General features: G+C 44.2%; 1 protein-coding gene across 2 annotated transcripts in view; it reads right to left on the minus strand.

The window, feature by feature from the left end:
- The window catches only part of FRZB (frizzled related protein), a 32,534-nt gene extending 22,386 nt beyond the window's left edge, over window positions 1-10,148 (minus strand). The window contains exon 1 of one of the 2 annotated variants that reach the window (XM_075933758.1): window positions 9,275-10,148. In XM_075933758.1, coding sequence (XP_075789873.1) covers window positions 9,275-9,749 — 475 coding nt within the window. In that variant the 5' untranslated portion in view covers window positions 9,750-10,148. The remainder of the gene's footprint in view (window positions 1-9,274) is intronic. The other variant, XM_006121709.3, reaches the window with a different exon arrangement.
- Between the last annotated feature and the right edge of the window lie 11,042 nt (window positions 10,149-21,190).

The raw sequence follows: 21,190 nt of genomic DNA on the forward strand, positions 1-21,190 counted from the left end.
TCTTTTACATCCCTAGAAGTTACACTTCCGAGTACAGAAAGTGCAAAATGACACAGACTTTTTTTAATAACTATATTCCTGCCATTTCTCCTAAGCCGCTCCAATTTTTAAGTTAGATACTTCCAGAGACAAATGTTCAGCTAGCTTAAATCAACTTTCTTATTCTGCATGTGCTCCTTTCTATCTGCTCTCCTTTTATAGCTATTATTTGTTCACGCCGCAGTTCAGTTAAGCATCTCTATTCGAAACAGCACTTATGCATACCACTGGGACTTCAGTCCTGTCCTAAATAGGGATAGTCATAAACACATGCATGTGTGTTTCCTTATTCAGGTCTTGAGTGGTGACACAAATTTGATGCTGCACTATAGACAAAAGTAAAAATTAATCCCTTCCCTGAACACCTTGAAATGGAAGACAATAATGCACACGTGCAAGGTCACACTGAGCAATCCAGTGGTAGGAAGGATCTGGTCATTTGTCTGTTTGTTTTTAAATTATAAACTCTGTTCTTGCAGAGTTTTAAAAAGGGCCTAACACAGAGAGGGTAACTCCTCCGTAAAGTGAGGTGAGAAGAGCATTCAATAGGAAGTTGACATGGAACAACAATGGATGCAGGAAGCAAAAAAAGTAACAATACTGGCATGAATGGCAGAGCCACTTGTGCACAAACATCAATTTAGCACACACAAAATTGTGTACATCTGTGGGTAGAATCATTTACATGCAAAAAAGCTGTCTTAGTTTGATTGAGCCTGAAGACTAATCAAAGATACACAATTCCACACTGGCCTCCAGAGTCAGCTATAACCATTGGTGTATTTAAAGTTACAATATCTTCTAAATACAGACCTGGAGATTGCCTCAAATCGAAGGGCCAAATTTTATCTCATCTGCTCTGTAAATACAGATCTTAGCCAGAGACCCAATCTAGCTCCTTCCCTACAGAGACTGGACTCCACCATCTCCACTGACTCATAAGAATGGCCAGGGCTCGACAAACTGTAGCAAGAGCTACAAACTGTGGGAAGAGCCCCACACCGCACATGCGCCAGACCAGCCCTGCGCATGCACACAGCGCCAGTGAATGGGGCGCACGGAGGAACCAGCTGAAATCTACTCGCCATGGGCGAGTAGAAACAGCGGTCTGTTGAGCCCTGAGAATGGCCATACTGTGCAAAGGTCCATTTAGCCCAAGATCCTATCTTCTGACAGTGGCCAGTGCCAGGTGCTTCAGAGGGAATGAACAGAGCAGGTAATCAAGTGATCCCTCCTGTCATCTATTCCCAATTTCTGGCGAACAGGCTGAACATCATCCCTGCCCAATCCATGTGAGATTTTCAGGAATTAATGTCAGAGGAGATGGTGCCTTCCCTAACATCCCTGTTTAAGAGCAGGATCTCTACAGATGGTTGACTGCTAAGGGTTGACTGCTGAGGGACTGCTGACCGGGCTAAGTGATCCCAGTCCCTCAAAAACAGCAGCACAGCATCCACCCAAATTACTGGCATTTAAAGAGGGCAGAACAGGCCCCCACCATCTCCTTTCAGCCTAACTCAGTTTGAGCAAGGATGCTCTGCTGCAACTGGTCTGTCAAATCCTTTGCTGCCCTCTCTCCCTCCAGAAAAGCAGGCAATAGTGATTAATGGCAGAGAACAAGAGTGGCTAAGAGTAACTGAGATTCTCTTTCACAGCAATGGCCATATCATCCCTTCCACATCTAGGGAACTCTGGCATAACAGAAAAGAAAGACACAGCCAGCCCCTTCCTCTATCCCTTGGAAGGGGCCTTTAGATCAGTCTTACATCATAGCCCAGATATGAAAGACAGTACCCAAGCAGAGACATCGCAGGAATCTGAGGACAGGTTTTAGATAGGATGTTGCCTCAGCCCTAGCCCTCACCCAGACTGGCCTCATTATCTTTTGTATCAGTCACCATCGCTCGACAAATTTTCCCCAGCATTAGTACCGGCACCGTTTTTTTTTAAACAAAAAACCACCGTGTGTGTGTGTATACACACACACACACACACACACACACACACTTAAAAGGCAGAGCCACAGTGGTGTTAGCTTAGTGGGGTTAGCTGCAGCTCACCCACTTAGTGACTAATCAACTAGTTGATAGAAAATTCATCTGCTAGTAGATTAGTTGATTAAACTAAATGTAACATCCCTAGGATCTGGTAGGATGACAAGCTTAGAAAGGTCCCTAAGTGATACTGGCATGAGCCAAAACTGCTGTGCCCATTAATGTAGTGGTCAACTGGACCTGATTTATCTAATTTGTTAATTAGGGTCCACTCCCCTGACCTTGTGGGTCCCACACACTTACCGTTTTACATACTTGACCACTGATCTAATATGCAACATAAACTCTTTTTCAGAATTTGCATCAAGATGATGCACTTCATCAACTGTACGTTGCAAGAATGCAATCAGGGAGAATGGAGCCCAAAATTAACTATTCTGGTGAGAATGAGGAGTGCCAATTGGTGTACACAGTTTCCCTACATGTCTATTGCTTTGTGTTATGTCCTTTTTCCTCCCTTCCTCCTATTATATTTATAAAACAGATGCATGAATATCAGTATCCTAAAAGCAAATAAAATCAATTTTTGAACAGAAAATGCATGCTATTAAAATATATATGATAGACTTAGTATAATTTGTCTGATTCACAGTAGTTTTAAACCAATGTAAGTCCATTGATTTGAGCAGAATTTTTTGCTCATTTCCTTTGATATAAGTTAGAGAAGAATCAAACGAAGTGCATTTGAATTGATCATTAGCTTGGAGTTGCCACACACTTCACTTCAGAGGAATGTCAGTCAAGACTAGGGATGTAAAAGTATAACCACTTAAACAATTAACCCATATGCCTGGGCTTATCAATTACCGTTAATGGTTAGACGCAGGCTCCCACCTCGCTCCTGGGAAGTTGGTTGCCACCCTACGCTGCTTTGACTCTTAAACTGGTTCCCAGCATGCACCAGCTCCTGGGGAGCTCGCTGCCACCTTTGTATCAGGGGGCACGGGGTGGCAGGCAGAAGCTGGTGCACTCTGGAAGCCAGCTCCTGGGGAATTGGCTGCTGCCCCATGCTGCTGTCTCTAACAGAAGTAGCAGTGCATGGCAGCAGCCATCTCCCTGGGAGTGCAGCTGGCAGATGGCAGCTGGTGTGCGCCGAGAGTCGGCTTAGAAGTCAGCTCCCAGCATTCACCCGCTCCTGGGGAGCCAACTGTAGCCCCACACTGCAGGTGCATGTTACACAACTACTCATTTTTTAACATCCCCAGTCAAGACTAATTCTTTTAACAGAGCTGGAGATCTAGGTTAGTAAAATAACACGTAAATAATAATGTTAATAAAAAACTGGCTCCTTCAGAGGTGTCAACAGCAACAAACATTGTGTTATGCAGAATTCCACTGTGCTATCTACACAACCCTTAGCAGGATCACAGTATTCTAATATTTTTCATACAAGAAACTCAGACATTATCCATTAAGTCGCACAATGCCTTTTTGAGACACGTAAATTATAGCCATTTTATAGAACAAGCAGAGAGGTCAAACAACCCTCCTATGAGCAGATAATGGGTCAGGAAGAGAGTCGAGGGCTAAGATTCTATACTGTGGAACTCAGACCCTTTTAGTACCCTCCCGATCCTATGCTGTTCTAGTTCCTGTCTACGTGGGAGCAGGGGGCTGCCGTGATGCCTCAAACCTCTGCATTGCTGTGGCTTTGTTGCTGACACCTCCTTACCACTCTCAGCCCTGCTCGATCACAACTTAGGGAGGGCTCCTCAGAAGACAGACTTATGGCTGTCTTCCTCAATGTATAATATACACATTCACCGTGTTAAATAACTTTAAGTTTAAGTTCTATCCCATCTTAGAAAATGTGACAGGTAAATCCTCCTGTAGCTAGTTCTTATCCTTTTAACCAGCTAGAGCCAGGATAAAAATCTCACTGGAGCAATCTAACAACTTGCTCTGACTGACAACCCACGTGCACGGAAATGAATAAAGAAAACAAAATTGTGATGAAAAATATGACATATTGGCTATGTTGTGGATTAGCTGGAAGAAATTCTGCAAACTGAGATTTTCTACAATGGATAGAATATAAAGTTATTTTAATTCTGTGAATATGTGCATTGTAAATTGTTCACTAGAGAGGAAGTATGGTCTGCTGAGTGGAGAAAAGGAATTAGACCTTAGGCTCGGAGGCTCTATACCTGACTCTGCCACTATCTATGAACTTGGCTACATCATTTAACCATGCCATACTTAAATTTGCCCTTTTATAGAATGGACTGAACAATACTTACCTTAGCCAGTCAAATTTTAGAAAGAAATCTGTAATCCCTGGACAAAAGATAAGGTAGAAGAGCAAAGTCCTATTACTTTGTGAGTAATATTTTCATTTTGAATTATGAGAAAATCTTTTCAGTAGTAAATGTGAATTTATATTTCACCAAAAATATTAGGTGCAAAAAGTGCATTCTTAATAGGAAAAAAATTAGAAGACATGCCTTGTATACAAATAATTTATCTAGTCTGTTATTTGTATTGATGTTTTCTACTCGGGTACAATTCTCTAATAGAATGATACCAGTTTTCATGTTACCTTTTCCCAGATTAGGAATATTTCATTATATTTTTAAATGGGAGGATTTATTTCCACACCCCCAGGGGAATATCTCAAGTCCAATGGATAGTATGCTGGTTTAATATTTAAACCCCAGAAATCAGAATGCCATCAGGTTTTCAGTCAGTGAGGTGTTCATGGAGTTCACATGGGAATCATTCAAAGAGGTTATTGTGCTCCTGTGGTCCTGAGCAATAGGTAACTCAGGGGCAATTTTAGAAAAAATTCCTCTCTTCAGTTTTGAATGCCACTGCTTTCAAAAATCTGTTGACTTGCCAAGCCTCACTCAGTCTGGACTCATTTTTAAGGCAGTTTTGAAAGTATCTCAGTGCTGCTAAGGAAAGAGTCTGTAAGTGTGCTTCAAAATGAGACATTCACAAATCTATTACTAATTTTGGAATTCAAAACCAGCCTCACTGAAATACTCCCAGCAGGTTTGCAGCCCAGAGAAGCAGCAACAACAGCACTATAGACAGACATGGGGAGTTAGATGTGGGGTACAACTATGGGTAAGAAAAGATTAGGGACGAATTAGGGGAAGGAATAGTTATGACAGTATAAGGAACAGAGCTATCTTGAGGCCTTGGTTTAGGGTTCTAGAGGGGAATACAAGAGTTTAAAACGGCAAAAATGCTAGTTTGAAAGGTAGGAGTGAAGTTAGATAGGTATGGGAATAAAAAATATACTGGTAGGGGAAAGAAGTGGGATCAAATGGGAAAGGTTTATTGGGTGCATTAATAGAAGTCAGCAATTGAATAGAGTATAAGATGTGACTGGGGAGAGTGTTGGAGGCAGAATGATGGGATTTGGTTTACATAGAGTGGAATGAAAGGGAAGGGTCAACAGACCCATGACAATAGCAATGAGTTACATCCACAGCACCTTTCATCTAAAGCACTTTGCAATGGCTCAGAAAGAGTCAGAGGTGGTATAAGTGACACATCAACAAATTGGTGCAACATAATGTAACTTACAAATCAAGGGGGCTAAAAGACAGGGCTGCTACAGAAAGAGCAAGTAACAAGAGTGTAAGTAGGTTCAAGATGAAGCACAGGTGCAAGCCTGTTACAACTTCCTGTTAATAGTTTTTCTCACTACACATGCCAAAGTTGGCAGAAGAGGATGGTAAAACAAACCACTTACCAACAGTTAACTTACACCACCACCAATGGTATCTCCAAGTGATAGTGTATTTGTCTCTGTTGAGATAAACACTGAGATACTAATCGTTTTGTAAACATCCAGGGTTCTAGCACCAGAGCCTTGACCAAATTCCACTCCTCGCCAAATCCTAAAATTACACATTGTCTAATATAGCTTATCTCAGCTCCTTCAATGGGAAATAAATGGGTTTATTTCTCCATAGCTTGTTCTAGTACATTGCGATGCAGTGCAATGTTAAACAGGTTATATGTTCCATCCCAGAGGTAGCTGCTCAGGGATTGGTGAAGTTATACCTTTTTTGATTAAAAGATCCATCCCCCAGCCAATGACAGCTTTGCAGTGTTCTGGCAGCATAAAACAGTTGGAAAGCAGCTTAACCAACTACCCGGGGATTCTCTTACAGTAAGAGGAACACCTAGATGGCACTGAGACAATGTAGACTGACCTAGACCACCACCACCACCTTCACAGCGCCAAGCATAGGAAGCATGGACAATCAAATGTGGCCAGAGAGCTGCTGTGCTCTAGTGATCTCCAGAAAGGTCTCTTGGAGGCCACTGTGGCCAGATACCCCTTAAAGCAGCTCTGAGGCTACTATACTAGGGGCCAAACTGACCATCCTCTAACCCAGGGGTGGGCAATAATTTTTAATGGAAGGCCACTCCAAGATTTTAGCAAGTGGTCAAGGACCTCACTTCTGTGGAAGGGATGTGATCTGGGGCAGAGGCTTGGGGTGTACAGTCCAGTATGGGTGCAGGAGAGGATTTTGGCCTGGGGGAAGGAATCTAGGAGGGGGTGCAAGTTCTGGGAGGGAGTTGTGACCTGGGTGAAGGAGGTGCAGAGGGTTGGGTGGTGACTTGAGGCAGGGGAATGGAGGGCAGGGTCAGGGAGAGGAGGATCCTGGCCTATGGGAAGAATATAGGCGGGGTGGAGAGAGTTGTGACCTGGGAGAAGGGGGAAAAGGGGTACAGAGGGTTTGGATGGTGGCCTGGGGCAGGTAGTCAAAGGGGAGAGAGGCAGTCTCTGGCTGGGAGGCACTTACCTGCAGAAACCTGAGGGGCTACATCTACACTGGCCCCAAATTCCGGAAAAGGCATGCAAAGCAGGTAAGTCAGAATAGGGAAATCCGCGGGGGATTTAAATATCCCCCGCGGCTTTAAATAAACATGTCCGCCGCTTTTTTTCCGGCTTGGGGAAAAGCCGGAAAAAAGCATCTAGACTGGCGCGATCCTCCGGAATAAAGCCCTTTTCCGGAGGATCTCTTATTCCTACCTGAAAGTAGGAATAAGAGATCCTCCGGAAAAGGGCTTTATTCCAGAGGAGCGCGCCAGTCTAGACGCTCTTTTCCGGCTTTTCCCCAAGCCGGAAAAAAAGCGGCGGCCATGTTTATTTAAAGCCGCGGGGGATATTTAAATCCCCCGCGGATTTCCCTATTCTGACTTACCTGCTTTGCATGCCTTTTCCGGAATTTGGGGCCAGTGTAGACGTAGCCAGGCAGACTGTCCATGTGGCTCTGCTCCCGGCATGAGGGAGAAATGGTGGATGGGGAGGGAGAGAAAAGGCTTTCCAAACTACCTCTGCACCCAGCAAAAATTCTCAGCTCCTGTTGGCTGGAAACTGAGAGATTGACCAATGGGAGCTGAGATATTTTGCTGGGGGGAGAGGAGGATAGTATGGGAAGTTTTCCTTTTCCCTCCCCAGTGATCCAGAGTGGAGAGCAGCTGGCTTTTTGAAGCGTGAGCTGTTCTCTGCTTAAGGGGTCCGGCGAGACAGCCACCGGCCAGATCTGGTGGCTTGGTGGGCTGGATCCGGCCCACTGGCAGCCTCTTGCCCATCCCTGATCTAACCCCAAGATCAGGAGACACACACCACGTATCATGTGGCCATTTTTGCCACACTCATCCCTCAGCTACACCACTTGCCATCCTAACACAGATGAGGATCTGGACCAGTAGCTATGCATGCCATAAAACTAGCTGTATTTGTTGTAAGCTTATTTTAAAACTTCCTGCTGCTCTTCCCCCAGTTGCCATTGTGCATGTGCTACTGCTGTCATGGGACCAGGTGGGGCAACTGCAGCCTTCTCCTACCTCCAGCTTCACTCCTCCAGTGGCCATCACAGTCTCTCTCTCATGTTGTCACCACCATGGAAATAGGAGCACTGTCACCTGCCTCCCACCTGCACAAGCTAGCTTGCAGCATGAATTGAAGTTCAACAAACAAAAATATGCAGCTGCTCTTGTCTATGTAAAATAAAGTAAGTGCAACCAGTCCAGAAGGAAACATGTTTTCAGTAGGTCTGAGTGGCAGGTTTAAGTGGCATAGAGGGCATAGGGAATAGTACATCATTAGTGGGGCTACTGCCCCCGCCCTAGTATAGTTATATTTGAAAAATACTAAAGCTAAACTAAAAAATTGTGAAATTGTTTCCATTTCACAGGATTTCCATTCTCACTTGTTCAACTGTTTTTACAAAAAATGTAAGCTAATTTAATAGAAAATGTTTCTGAATCTATTGTTGAAAGTTTTCTTTTACTATAAAAAACTGCCAAACATTGATTAAAAAAATCACAAGACATTACCAATTTCAAAAAAGTAAGTTTCTCATGGAATGTTTTTGTTTTTGGTAAAAGGCCATTATCCAACAACAACATTCACTCAGAAATCTCAAGCAGCTCCACATAAATGCTAAAAATGAGTAAAAAGGATAAACATTAAGACACTATCAGATGGGTGTTAGGGTTGGATGGAGGTGAGAGTTAGATGTGAGCTAAGTTTAGCTTATGGTATGAGGCAGCAGGAATGAGAGCAAGAGCTGGGTTTAGAAATGGGAGACAGGATCAGAGTGACAAGTTTAGAATCAGAGGAAAGGGTAGCAGGGGAGGGCACATGAATGCAGCTTCCATCCTGTTTGGAATAACATTACTGAAGTGCACTTTTGCCCATTGTCTCTGCACTTTTATATGCCCCATCTACTCGCTTTCAGATGGCACTGGCTTCCATGGAGTGAGATGGAAAGGCCAGGAGAGGAGCGTTGGATGAAACAGAGAAGGAGTGATAAGGACTGGGTCTGGCAGAGAGAGTAAGGGAGCACAAAGGGAAGAGGAGAAAGGGATGACAGTGAGATTCAGGAAAAAGGTCATTGAAGGGGGCAGGTGGAGGAAGGGGGAGACGATGGATCTGGGTTGATTGAGATCTCAGGTGATCTCGTGAGAGGTCAGAGGAGCATGAGGAGTTGGAAACAGAGGGGATCCGAAGAGCTGGAGTTGACTGGATCTGAAAGGCTGAGAACCAGGGACTGGATTCACACGGGGCTGGCGCTGGGCTCGTGGGGGTGCGGGCAGAGAGACGAGCACAGAGGGGTGCGGGCAGGGAGGGTTGTGTGCTGGGCTCCCAGGGTGCCAGGCAGGCAGGCAGGGCAGCAGCAAGAGGCGCGGGCTGAGGCTGCGGGACTTACCGGCTCCCTCGGCGGTCACGATGGCCTCGGGGGAGATGCAGACGCCGCGGTCGTAGAGCGGCAGCTCCTCGCAGGCCAGGCTCTCGGGCCAGGCGTGGCGGTACTTGATGAGGACGGGCTCGCAGCCGGCGCGGGCCCGCTCGCACACCGACTTGCAGGGCTTGATGGGCTCGTGCTGGAAGTCGATGGTGCAGATGGGCGCGTACATGGCGCAGAGGAAGAAGAGCAGGTCGGGGCTGCAGTGGGTGCCCAGCAGCCCCTCGAACTGCTCGATGGCCAGGATGGCGTTGGCCTGGGTGCTGTGGTGCAGGTGGTTGGGCATCTTGGTCATGTTCCAGGGCAGGGACTTGCACAGCGGGATGCGGACCGGCTCGCAGGCGGCGCCCTGGGCCCCGGGCACCCTGCTCAGGAAGAGCCCGGCCAGGGCCAGGAGGGGCCCGGCCAGTAGCATCGCGCCGGAGCCGCAGCGCAGCATGGTCCCGCCGGGCTCGGGACTCGGGGCCTCACACACACGCGCTCCCGGACCTGGCGGAGCCGCCTCCCCACAGCCTCTTCGGCACAGCGGCCCCGGCTGCCACCTGCCCCGGGCCGCGGCACCCGCCCCCCTGCGGCGCTAGGGGTGGCGGCGTGAGCGGCGCGGCCGAGGGTGGGGCTGCAGAAAGGGGGCAGCGGCACTGGGCCGGCGGGCGGGCTGCGCCCCGCTCCGGTTGGCTCCGAGCACGAGGCAGGAGTTGGGAAAGTTGGGCCGGGCTCAGCCTGGGAATGGCCCTGCCGCCCCGCTTTGCAATGAGGGCTCGGTCTGCAGCCCAGCTCCTTTTCCCTTTCCCACCTCCTGGCCGGCGAGCCCCAGCTCCTCCTCCAGCCCGCTCCTCTGTGCAGCGGGCGGGCGGGAAGGGGGGGGAACGGGCTGACCTGAGGCTGCATTAACTTCCATCAGCATAAGACACGGCTTGTCCCGTACCCCCCCCCCCCCCCCCCATCCCTCGGGAAAGCTGCGAGCTCTCAGTTTTCGCTGGAGCTGCCGCAAGGCAGAGGGGGAGGCTAAACCGAGCTAGTCCTTGCAAAGCCCCTGGGAAGTGCGGGACGGCAGAAGCGCCCAGCCGCTCCTGACAGAACTTGGCGAACCTCATAGAGCTCATCGTCTCCCGCCTCTCAGGGCAAAAGGGCCCATCGCCATCGTCTCGACTCCCCTGAAATAGACCCACCATAACCTCTGCCTGAGTTACTGCAGTCTCCAAATCCTGGTTTGAATCTCACAAGCCCAGGAAAGCTCATGATACTCTCGGATCGATAGATAAAGTTTCTAAGGTGCCACAGGACAACTTGTTTTTAAAGTTACAGACTAACACCGATACCCTCTGAGACTTTAGAAAGACATCCCTCCTCTCCACCCTGCCATGGAGGTAAACTAAAGAAAAGGAGTGTCTCTTCCAGACACTCCACAGGACAAAGAGAGGCGTTTTTTCCCCTTCCCCAGTCTCTCTCTCCTGGTGCAAACAATCACCTCTGGGGCTTGCTTTTCAAACATAAGGGGTAGGGTTTCTGATCTGCCTTGTTTCACAGGATCTGATGCTTTGTGAATTACAGCTCTTGCCAGGAAGGCTGCATTCATTCTGACACTGCCCACCCCCACCACAGCCAGATTCCTGCAGGGAAACTTTCCCCACAGTGGCAGAAAGTGGCTCTTTTTCCTTCAGTCCAGATGCATTTAATCTAGAGGAGAAAATAGAAAACAGATCCTCTAGCAGCTTGCTCCTTCTAACTAAAGTAAGCTCCTGGTCAGTGCATATAGTGTAAAATGAAGTGACCTACAGAGGCACTTTCCCCTCTCTGAGAGAGAGAGAGAGAGAAAGAGAGAGCAGCTTAAATCACCAGCAAAAAAGTAAACTCCCTCAGAGGGGTAACAAAGGCCTAAACAAAACAGGAAATCACCTTTGCTCTGCACCATTAAAATGTGCCTTTGTTTCAACAGAGCCGTTTCTCACAGCTGATCATTTTTAGCCAAACCTATCCCCTTAGAACCCATCTTCTCTCCCAGCACAGTGGGCTATCTGTTTCTGGATGTAACTTGAAGGCAAGACATTTAAAAATGTACCATTCACTTGCTGTTTATATGGCTTTGTTATTACTGAAATAATTCTGGACAATGGTTCTATAGATGTTTTTCCACAAAGAAAAGTTTGTTAATTTGAGAACAAAGAATAACGCTTTAAACTTGGATTAATTATGTTGAAATACAATATGGTTTATTTTGGTGTAATTGTGTAATATCTTTAACAACAAATGAATAAGACATGAGAAATATTAGCACCTAAATTATTGGAAAAAAGAAAATATACAGCCATGCTGAGACAAATTTCCCCAGCTGAACAGTAAATTTGGAGATAGCTATATTCAGTTTAACATGCAAAAGGAGTACTATTTTGAGATGACTACCTTCACATGGCCTACACTATTAACTGGGAAATCACAACCATCATAATTAAACTGGCGACTGAACACTGTTGATTTCCTGGACAAAAGATAAACAAAAGCAATGCTTGACTTTTCAAGACCAATGTTGTAGACAGATCAAACCTGGGGAAAAGATCTGCCAGTTGAATGTTGAAGATCCATGGTCCAAGTGTAACTACCTGGAGAAAATACTGTAGAAAATATTGATGTCCCCATCCTCCAGGGGACCCATATTGCAAATGAAGAAAAAGCCCTACTACAGGCAGTCCCCGGGTTACATGGATCCGACTTACATCGGATCCCTACTTACAAACTGGGTGAGGCAACCCCGCATTAGCTGCTTCCCCCCAGCAGACCAGGGAGACGCAGAGCAGCTTTTTTCAGCAGATACCTCAGCTTGAGAATAAAGGACTGAGGGAAGTGAGGTGTGGGAGAATAAAACTGAGCTCTGGAGAAATGTTTGGCTAGAGTTTCCCCTACAATATGTACCAGTTCTGACTTACATACAAATTCAACTTAAGAACAAACCTACAGTCCCTATCTTGTACGTAACCCGGGGACTGCCTGTACTACAAAATCAATGGCTAAGTACTCATAGCCAGCAATTACCATGCCAAATAAGAGCTAGCAATTTACCTAAAACAGATCAACCAATATGTGGTGCAACTCCTGCAGAAACAAACTACAATCTCCGTGTGCATCGCACACAGAGCCATCATTCATGTGTATAAACATCCTGGTGCACTGTCGCTTCAACCAGCTCTACAGACTGCACAGAGCCCTGCTGTGTTTGTGGGCAGATTTAATAGTCACCACACTCCATAGGGCTATGCAGCAAACAACATTGCAAGTGAAGAAATGAAATGGTGGGAGTCTGCAAATGATATGCTCCATCTTTCTAATGCAAAACAGTGCATCACTGTCCACACTGCAAGAAGGAGCAGATGATACTGCCTTGACCTGATGTTTATCTCTAAAGATGATGGTGACTCACGGATCCTCTTTGATTATTTCCCGAACAGCCAGCATTGACCACTCCTGGCCCATATTGGCATTCAAATCCTAGTTCTCTACTCAAAACCAGTACTGTGTAGAGACTTCAAAAAACCAGAGGGGCCATTTCACTGTGACAGTGGATGATACAATCTCCCGCATTCCCTCAATGCCAAAATTTGTTGACTGTTTTACTGCTCTCCTAATCTCTGCTGCAAAAGGGACTTTCTCTTAGGCATACAGGTCTCTGTACGCTCCTTGCTGGGATGCAGAGAGTCAAAAGCACCTCTGCAAATATGACAAGTGTAGAGACCCAGACACTGGAAAGCCCTCCTATCTCTGGAAGCAGTAAGGCCACTCTGGCTACACCTAGACAGCATGCTTCTTTTGGAAGAAGAGATCTTCCGGAAAAACCTCTTCCAAAAGAACATGTCCATACAAAAAATGCTCATCGAAAAAGCACGATGTCCAGCTCAAGCAGCCCGAGTGGCACTCGCACCCAGCCCCATGGACCCGCCTCTCCCACTCTGTGTGTATGACAAAGTGAGACCACGCACCTGAAGATCCCTCCCAGGTGTCTGAGGAGGCCTGGGAGATGTCGTGGTTCACAGGCACTGGCTCCAGGGACAGCAGAATCATGGTCTCTGTCTCCTCCTCCTCCACCACCTCCGGCTGGCCCTGGTCCTCCTGCTCCTCCTCCACCAAGACCTCTGGCCGAGTGATGATGGGGGTCTGCAAGCCAGAGTCCATGAGGACAGGTGGGGAAGATGTTTCCCCACCCCCCAGGATCTGGTGGAGCTCCTGGTAATAATGACAGGTGTGGGGTCCTGGCCCCGAGCGGGAGCTGTGCTCTCTGGCCCGGATGTATCCCTGATGGAGCACTTTGACCTTACTCCAGACCTGTTCCAAAGTCCAGGGTGGGTGTCCGCGCTCCACCAGGGACCATGCGCTCATATATGTCGGTGTTCTGCCACTTAGAGTGGCGAGCCTGCAATGTGTCCTCCTTGCCCCACAGCTTGAGGAGGAACAGGATCTCTGCTCCAGACCAGGAGGGTGCCCACCTGTTGGTCCCGTTGGGTGGATCCTGGGACCCCTGGGGCTGCTCCCTGCGAGGGCCAGGGAGGTCACGGGGGGCGTGAGACTCTGTCATGGCTGACAAGGCCTGTGACAGAGAGAACCACGCGGTGAGGTGCTGTTCTCAGGCCGGCTTCCTGCCACAAGGCTTGTCAAGGGTGCCTGCAGCTTTAAGAGGGGTCAGGAGACAGGAACTATAGAGTCCTGATTACTTTGGATGGAGTGGCCACCAGAGCACCTGTGCTGTTTCCTGGAGGCTTCTTCTCCCAAAAGAAAACCCTCCTGTCCACACACACCTTCTTCTGAAAGAGCTCTTTCTGAAAAAGGCTTCTTCCTCGTAGAAAGAGGATTACCGTCGGAAAAACCCCTCTGTTCTTTCAGTTTACTTTCAAAAGAATGCGATTGTAGTGTGGATGTTCCTCAAGTTTTGTCGGAAAAACAGCTAGGGTTTCAACAAATATACCGGACACAATTGACATTACATCACAATCTACATTACATCTTACTTAGAAAATACCAGATGTTTATATTTTCTCATTTATATTTTCTCAATTTGTTTCCCGAACAGTAAGCTCAAATATTGGACTGTCCGGTTCAAAACTGGACCCCTGGAAACCCTAAAAATGGCTGTTTTTCCAACAAAACTCTGTAGCCATATCTTCAGGTGGTGTGACTGGGTAGAAGATCCAGACTTTACACACTTGCGTAAATGTGCCTGAAATCTGGGGTCTGTAAATCATGCACATGCCACTACTAAGTCACTCCAATGGTCTGGAAGCCGAGCATTCATAAGTATGGAGATTAATGCAGCCATGAAATAGGGAAAAGTAGCGGGAAGAGATAGTGTCTATCCAGAGTTCTAATAGTTGATTGGCACAGAAATGGATGATACTGAGTGCTGTGCACCAGTGTGGACAAGAAGATGCTGTTCCCAACTTGTGGATAGGCAGCTAAATCAGACCATCCAAATCAGTGTTCCCTTTAATATTTTCCATCTATGTGAAAACTTTTCCATCGATATGTGGAATAAATTTTATGCGCACTGAGATATGTGTGAATATGCACAACGAGTAGAAACAAAAAACCTAGCTATGGTGTTTGTCTAACTTGCTCTTAAAAATCTCCAATGATGGAGGTTCCAAAATCTGCATAGGCAATTTATTTCATTGCTTAACCACCCTGACAGAAAAATTCTCCTAGTGCCCAACTGAACTGCCCTTGCTGAAATCTAAGATTATTGCTTCTTATCCTACATCAGAGGATAAGGAGAACATTTTTTCTCCCTCCTCCTCCTTGAACATGAACCTTTTATGTTCATGAAAATGATTGTCTCCCCCTTCAGTCTGATTTTGTCCAAACTAAACAAACCCAATTGAGTCAGTCTTCCCTCAAGGTCATGTTTTCTAGACTTCTGGAGCTCGGGAGCTGGGGGATGCTGCCCACCAGCTCTCTGGGGCTCTGGAACTGGGGACACTCCTGGGGCAGGGAGGGGTCGAGGGCCAGCAGCCACATTGCAGGGGTGGGGGAGACCTGGCAGGGGCCAGCAGCGACCATGGTGGGCTCTAGGGGCAGGGCCAGGGGTACTTGCTTCCCAAGCCGTGGGGTCACCCACTACCCATGACTAACTTTGACTCCAACTCCCAAATCTCTTTTTGCAGTACTCCTTCCTAGGCAGTCATTTCCCATTAGATGTGAGTGCTTCAATAGGAGCATGTTGAGTTAGTGCTCTGTGAGCTACACTGGTTGTCTAAGTTTCCAGGTGGAATTTAAGGAGTTGATATGGACCGATAAATGTAAAGAATAATGTAAATGTAAAGAACACCTTTTATAACATGAAGCCAAGTGCTCAGTGGGACTGAGGCCAAGTATAAGGTTTGTTTTTTAAGTGGTTTATATAGAAATTAAAGGAAAAATTGTATTATTATAGGCTGCAAAACTTTGGGTAATCAACAATGATACAAAATATTTCTTGTCAACCAAATTGTCCTCAGTTATTCTAATGCAACTTCACTGAAATCACCATGAGGACAGAATTCAGCTGTAAGTTGTTTAATATGTATGCAGCTGTGAGGAAGTCTGAATAAGTTGATTAGGACACGCAGATGTAACAGGAGCTTTTATGAGACTGTGAAAAGGGATTGATTTCTTTACTGTTCTCATACCCCTACCAAAGCACGGTTAGGAAAGAAGCTGCCGTTAGATGGTTGGAATTAATTTGTTCCCTTGTTTAACTTTCTCCTCTTTCTCTCCCCTCCCCCTCTCCCACTTCGACTAGTCTCTCTCCCTCAGTAGTCAGTCTGTAACTGGATTAAAAAATAAGCTCAAAGTCATGGTGTTCAGCTTAGTATTAGAACCGTAAATTAGCAACATCTCATCCTTTTCAAATATTTTTTTAAATGTTTAAACTTGATCCCCTTTCACATAAAGACTTCACTGAGTACAATAAATGGTAAGAGAGGATGAGTAATCTGTAATCAGAAATAGAAAGTTATGATGCAAACTCTTAATGGGACAGTATGAATTATTGGTGTGTTTACTTGTTCTTGAGTGTAACTATTTTTAGGACATCAGACACACTGCAATATTTTGAAATGCTAATGCAAAATAAGAATTTTATCAAATAACTATAGACTCATTACTTCCTGCTGATGTCAGTAGAGGCAATATGGAGCCTTACATGGAGGATTTAGTCCTAGTGAGGTGTCCTTTCCTTGTGCAAATCCCTCGGTAGCATAGATCACAGCACTTCTTATACCACCACCTCTTACTTCCCCGCCCAGATTAGGAGTCTGTCCAAAGAAAAAGGATTATAGCCAGTGTATTTCTAGGCCTTGGCAATCCCTGGCAGTCAGAACTTGTGTTCAGGTTGTGGGCTGTCAAATGTAAATTAGAATAACCTTATGGCTGCCCTGACACCAGAAGTGGAGTCTGGAGGGTAGACGTGTTAGTGACCACTTGATAGCAGAAGACTGTTCAGAAGGACCAAAGGATCTGGCTCTACATTTTCAAAGAATGTGAAACAGACAAAAACAAAACAGTTAATGATATCAAGTGGGCAAAACCTATGCACTAAATTCTTCATATATGGCTTATTATGTATGGCTAGCTAGAGACTGGACTATATATGATTGGAGTTAATGTAAAGAAGCATGTCTCTGAAACCTGCTCTGTCTGGTAGTCAATCACACCTCCAAAGCCCAATGCAAGACTTGTTATTTGGGGCAGATGTTTGCATGCTCTTTAAATTTTCATTCAACAGCGAAAAAGTTTAGACAGTGAGAAAATGAGAAATGCCTTGTAAAATAACTGGTGTCACAATATAGCTATTGTTTAAGGACAGACTAAGGGTTGGCTGTAATAACAGTTTATAAATAGCTGAAAGTAAACACCAAAAAGGAAAAGTGTGTATTTTTCATAAATAACAAATAGAATGAAGCGCAATAGGATGAAAAGAAAGAAAAATGTAGACTGGTTATCAGGAGAAAGCATGCAGCAGTGAATTTTTTTAGCCAGTAGAATACTTATCCAAGAGAAAGGATGAAGATCCACTTTTATATTTAAAATGAACAAAACCCCTTCCCTGTTTAACAGTGTGTAGGAACAACATACAGTAGCCTGTCCAAGTGCTAACATGATATATGGGGTGTTTTCTATCTTTATATTTGGATTCTATGCTCGGTCTTGTAAACACAACTAATGAAGGTGTTTTGATAGAAATCATGGTTTTCTGTTATATTTTGTTTGTTTGTGAGACCCAGATACCTTGGTAATGGGCTACTATTTCTAAAGAGCTAAACACATTTTGTGTGAGACTTTAGCTAAGGAAAACATCATATACAACATTATTGCTTTTAGAAAAGTCTGTTACCAGCAATTGTTACCAGCAATTGTCTGTTACCATTCCAACCATTTTGCTTTTACTCTGTGCAGTATTTCTCTATATCCATGTATACACGAAGACCCAGATTGTTAATAAGAAAAGGTCATGTTGAGATAAATATGTATTCTTCAGAACAGGTTTTTACTTTCCTGAGACTTTCTGTAATGATCTTAGTATTACTTTCAATTTAATTTACTTGCCTATCCAGAAAAAACAAAGTATTTTATATAGCTGTTACTAAAACCATAAAATCATTGACTTACAGAGTCATAAAAAGGGGATTTATTGTACATTTCCTGTTCCAGCCAAGGTTCTGTTACAGCTCCCTCAGGTAGAGGAAAACACAGGAGACTATTCACTTACTTTAATAATCTTTCAAACTTCTCCTTGGTCAACTTACATATGGAAAGGAATAAGAAAAGGTTCTTTTCATACAATAATTTTTCATACTGTTCATTATTAACCATCCTGGGTCTTTATGCATCACAGATTCAAATGTTTCGGATTAATTTTTCTCCCATCTACTTCCTTCTTGAAAGGTCAGGAGGAACATGATTTGCCCCTGAACTCCACATCCTTTGTTACTGTAGAAGTTAATATTATGGGGTTGGAAACATGCCAGGTTACATTTAGTTTTACACATAATTAACAAACATTGCAAAGGCTCATTGACATTGACAACAGTTCAGTCCACCAAAAGAGAGTAGAACGTGCTGGTAAAGCGTCTACTGTAGCCTATCCTAGGTATGCAGTAGACATATCCCATAGATATCTAATTTGGCATAGTGAAGAGTGTGAGCTGCTTGTGACTCACAAGATTTTGCAGCCACATAGTGGATTTATAGCAGCTTGGTAAGGTTTGCCAGCTGTAATGCAGGTTTTTCAATAGGGGCACAGGGATCTGTTTTGGTTTGCCTGTATAAAATTGACAGCAAGATTCATTAAGTGATGTTTATGCTTTTCATGGTATTTGGCCACACACAAGAAACTTCCAAAGAATAAGAAGATTGACAAATAGTCAGTAGAACTCCTTTGATAATTGACCCATCTTTAATTCCAAATACAGTTCCCAGGGACCCACTAACTAAAATGGAGATTTGCTCCATTTTACAAAGATAACTGGAGTTTGTTAAGGCACAGATTTTTAAAGGCATTTGGGCATTACAGTGCTCAGTGCTGCAATGCCTAAAAACTTAGGGAAAATGTCTCATTTTTAAAAGTGATTTAGGTACTTAGGAGCTTTAGGATCCTAAATGACATTGACTTAATGAAATCTGGGTTTTAATCCCCAAATTCTACTAAATCCCAGCCCACATTGGAATCTTATTAAACACAGTTTTCAATATAGCCACTATGGCACTTTGACCATTTCATCTGAGAGAGTATTCCATATACTGATAGAGAAGTTGTTCAATTCTATCTATGATTCTGACACCCTCCAAATTTTCAACCTTGACTCAAAACTCATCACCTTTTTCTCCCACTAGTTTATATCTCACAGTCTTTGCATTGTTTCAAGTTTAAAACTATATATAATTCCCTATATATGGTTGTAATTGGTAATTTGAGGGGAGGTAGGATTAAGCAAATTTAATTGGCCAAAAGATGTATTTACATTCAGGGCAGACATTTTTTAATTTCACATTTAAAAATCATACCATGTAATATGAATAGTACATTTTCCAGTGCCACTATCGATGCCAAAATAGGTATATTCAGTTAACATCTTTGCAATCACAAGGTCTAGAAATGTAGGGAAAAAAATTCAAACTTTGGTACCTAAAATTAGATTCAAGAAGTGGGTTTTGTCCACGAAAGCTCATGATTCTATATATACTTTTGTTAGTCTTTATGGTAGCACAGGACTACTTGTTTATAAAATTACAACCTAATACGGCGATCCCTCTGAGACTTTTAAATAAATAGCCTGATTTTCAGAGGTGGTGAACACCTGCAATGAAATCTTTATATGAATGCTTTGACCCTGATTCTGCAAACACAAGCATGTGTGTAACTTTGCTATATGAGTAGAACCAATGAGTTCAGTAGGACTGCTAAGGTGAGCAAAGTAACACATATGAAAGCATTTGCAAAATTAGACTTCAGTCTGAAAAAATGTGTGCCACATTGAAAACAGCTTTGCTTGCAACTTTGGGTCATGATTGCAAGGTCGGGTACCATGGGAACCAAAAGATTTGAGAATCTATAAAATATTCTAAGTTTAGAATATTCTAAGTTTTCCAATTTAAGTTCCTTCCATTACTCTCCAAGGACACGTCTAGACTACATCCCTCTTTTGACAAAGGGATGTAAATTAGGCACTTCGAAATGGCAAATGGAGCCGGGATTTGAATTTCCCACGCTTCATTTGCATAATCTCATCATGGCGCTCTTTCGAAAAAGCGCTCTTTCTAAAGTAAAACTGCAGTCTAGACTTGGTTCTTTCGTAAATGGAAGCCTTTTTCGAAAGATTCTGTAAACTTCATTTTTTGAGGTTTACAGGATCTTTTGAAAAAGCCTTCCCTTTCCGAAAGAACCGCATCTAGACTGCGGTTTTACTTTAGAAAGAGCGCTTTTTCGAAAGAGCGCCATGATGCAATTATGTAAATGAAGCGTGGGAAATTCAAATCCCGGCTCCATTTGCCATTTCGAAGTGCCTAATTTACATCCCTCTGCCAAAAGAGGGATGTAGTCTAGACACACCCCAGTAGATCATTGGTTTGTTTTAATATGGCAGTTCTTCAGTGCAAAGTCAGAGACTGACAACCCACAAACTCTAATTGCATTTACTGGAATTAGTGTAATCAATACAATTCTTGTTCTCATGAATTGACTGAGGTACATAAATCCTAAAGGCTCTGTTGGAACCTGATTCACATTTACAATTTAAATACATCAGGATCTGCATCTCCATTAAAGGGCTAGAGTCAAAAGAGGACAAAGTTCAGGGTTTCCTAAGCTTTTTCCTTAGGGAGGAAAAAAAAATTGCCACAGTGATTAACACATGATGAAACAATTTCCTTTAACAATGCAACCAAAGTTTAAAATACAAAGTTAATTAACAATGTTTAAAAAAATCAGCTTTTATGTCATTCCAATAAACCCAAACAGATAAAAGCAAACCACTAGATTAGAATTCACACAGAACTACAGCACATCAAAGGGTCACATTAATGAGGTGGCATTCAATTAGCTGAAATGTATTTTCAATTGCATAACTAATATTAATTTGTTGTCATGAGTTGGGACCCATCCCGGCTTCCTGAGAGCAGCCTTCCTAAGAGCAACAGTAAGTTGGCTGTGTGTTTTAAAGTAAACAAAATTCAATAATCTAAAGTGACTTTTTTAAGGAACTGAGATTATGCTTACCAATAACTAGAGCAAAACAAAAAGTTGTTCATATACCTGTCCTCTTTTTCTCAAAACTGTTCTAGAACAGAGTTCACACACCCACCTTTTACTCATCCTCAGATAACTAAACCAACACTAAGGAGGGGATCTGCAAAAGCAACTAC

This window comes from Pelodiscus sinensis, chromosome 7, assembly GCF_049634645.1.
Source record: "Pelodiscus sinensis isolate JC-2024 chromosome 7, ASM4963464v1, whole genome shotgun sequence".
NCBI classification, from domain to species: Eukaryota; Metazoa; Chordata; order Testudines; family Trionychidae; genus Pelodiscus; species Pelodiscus sinensis.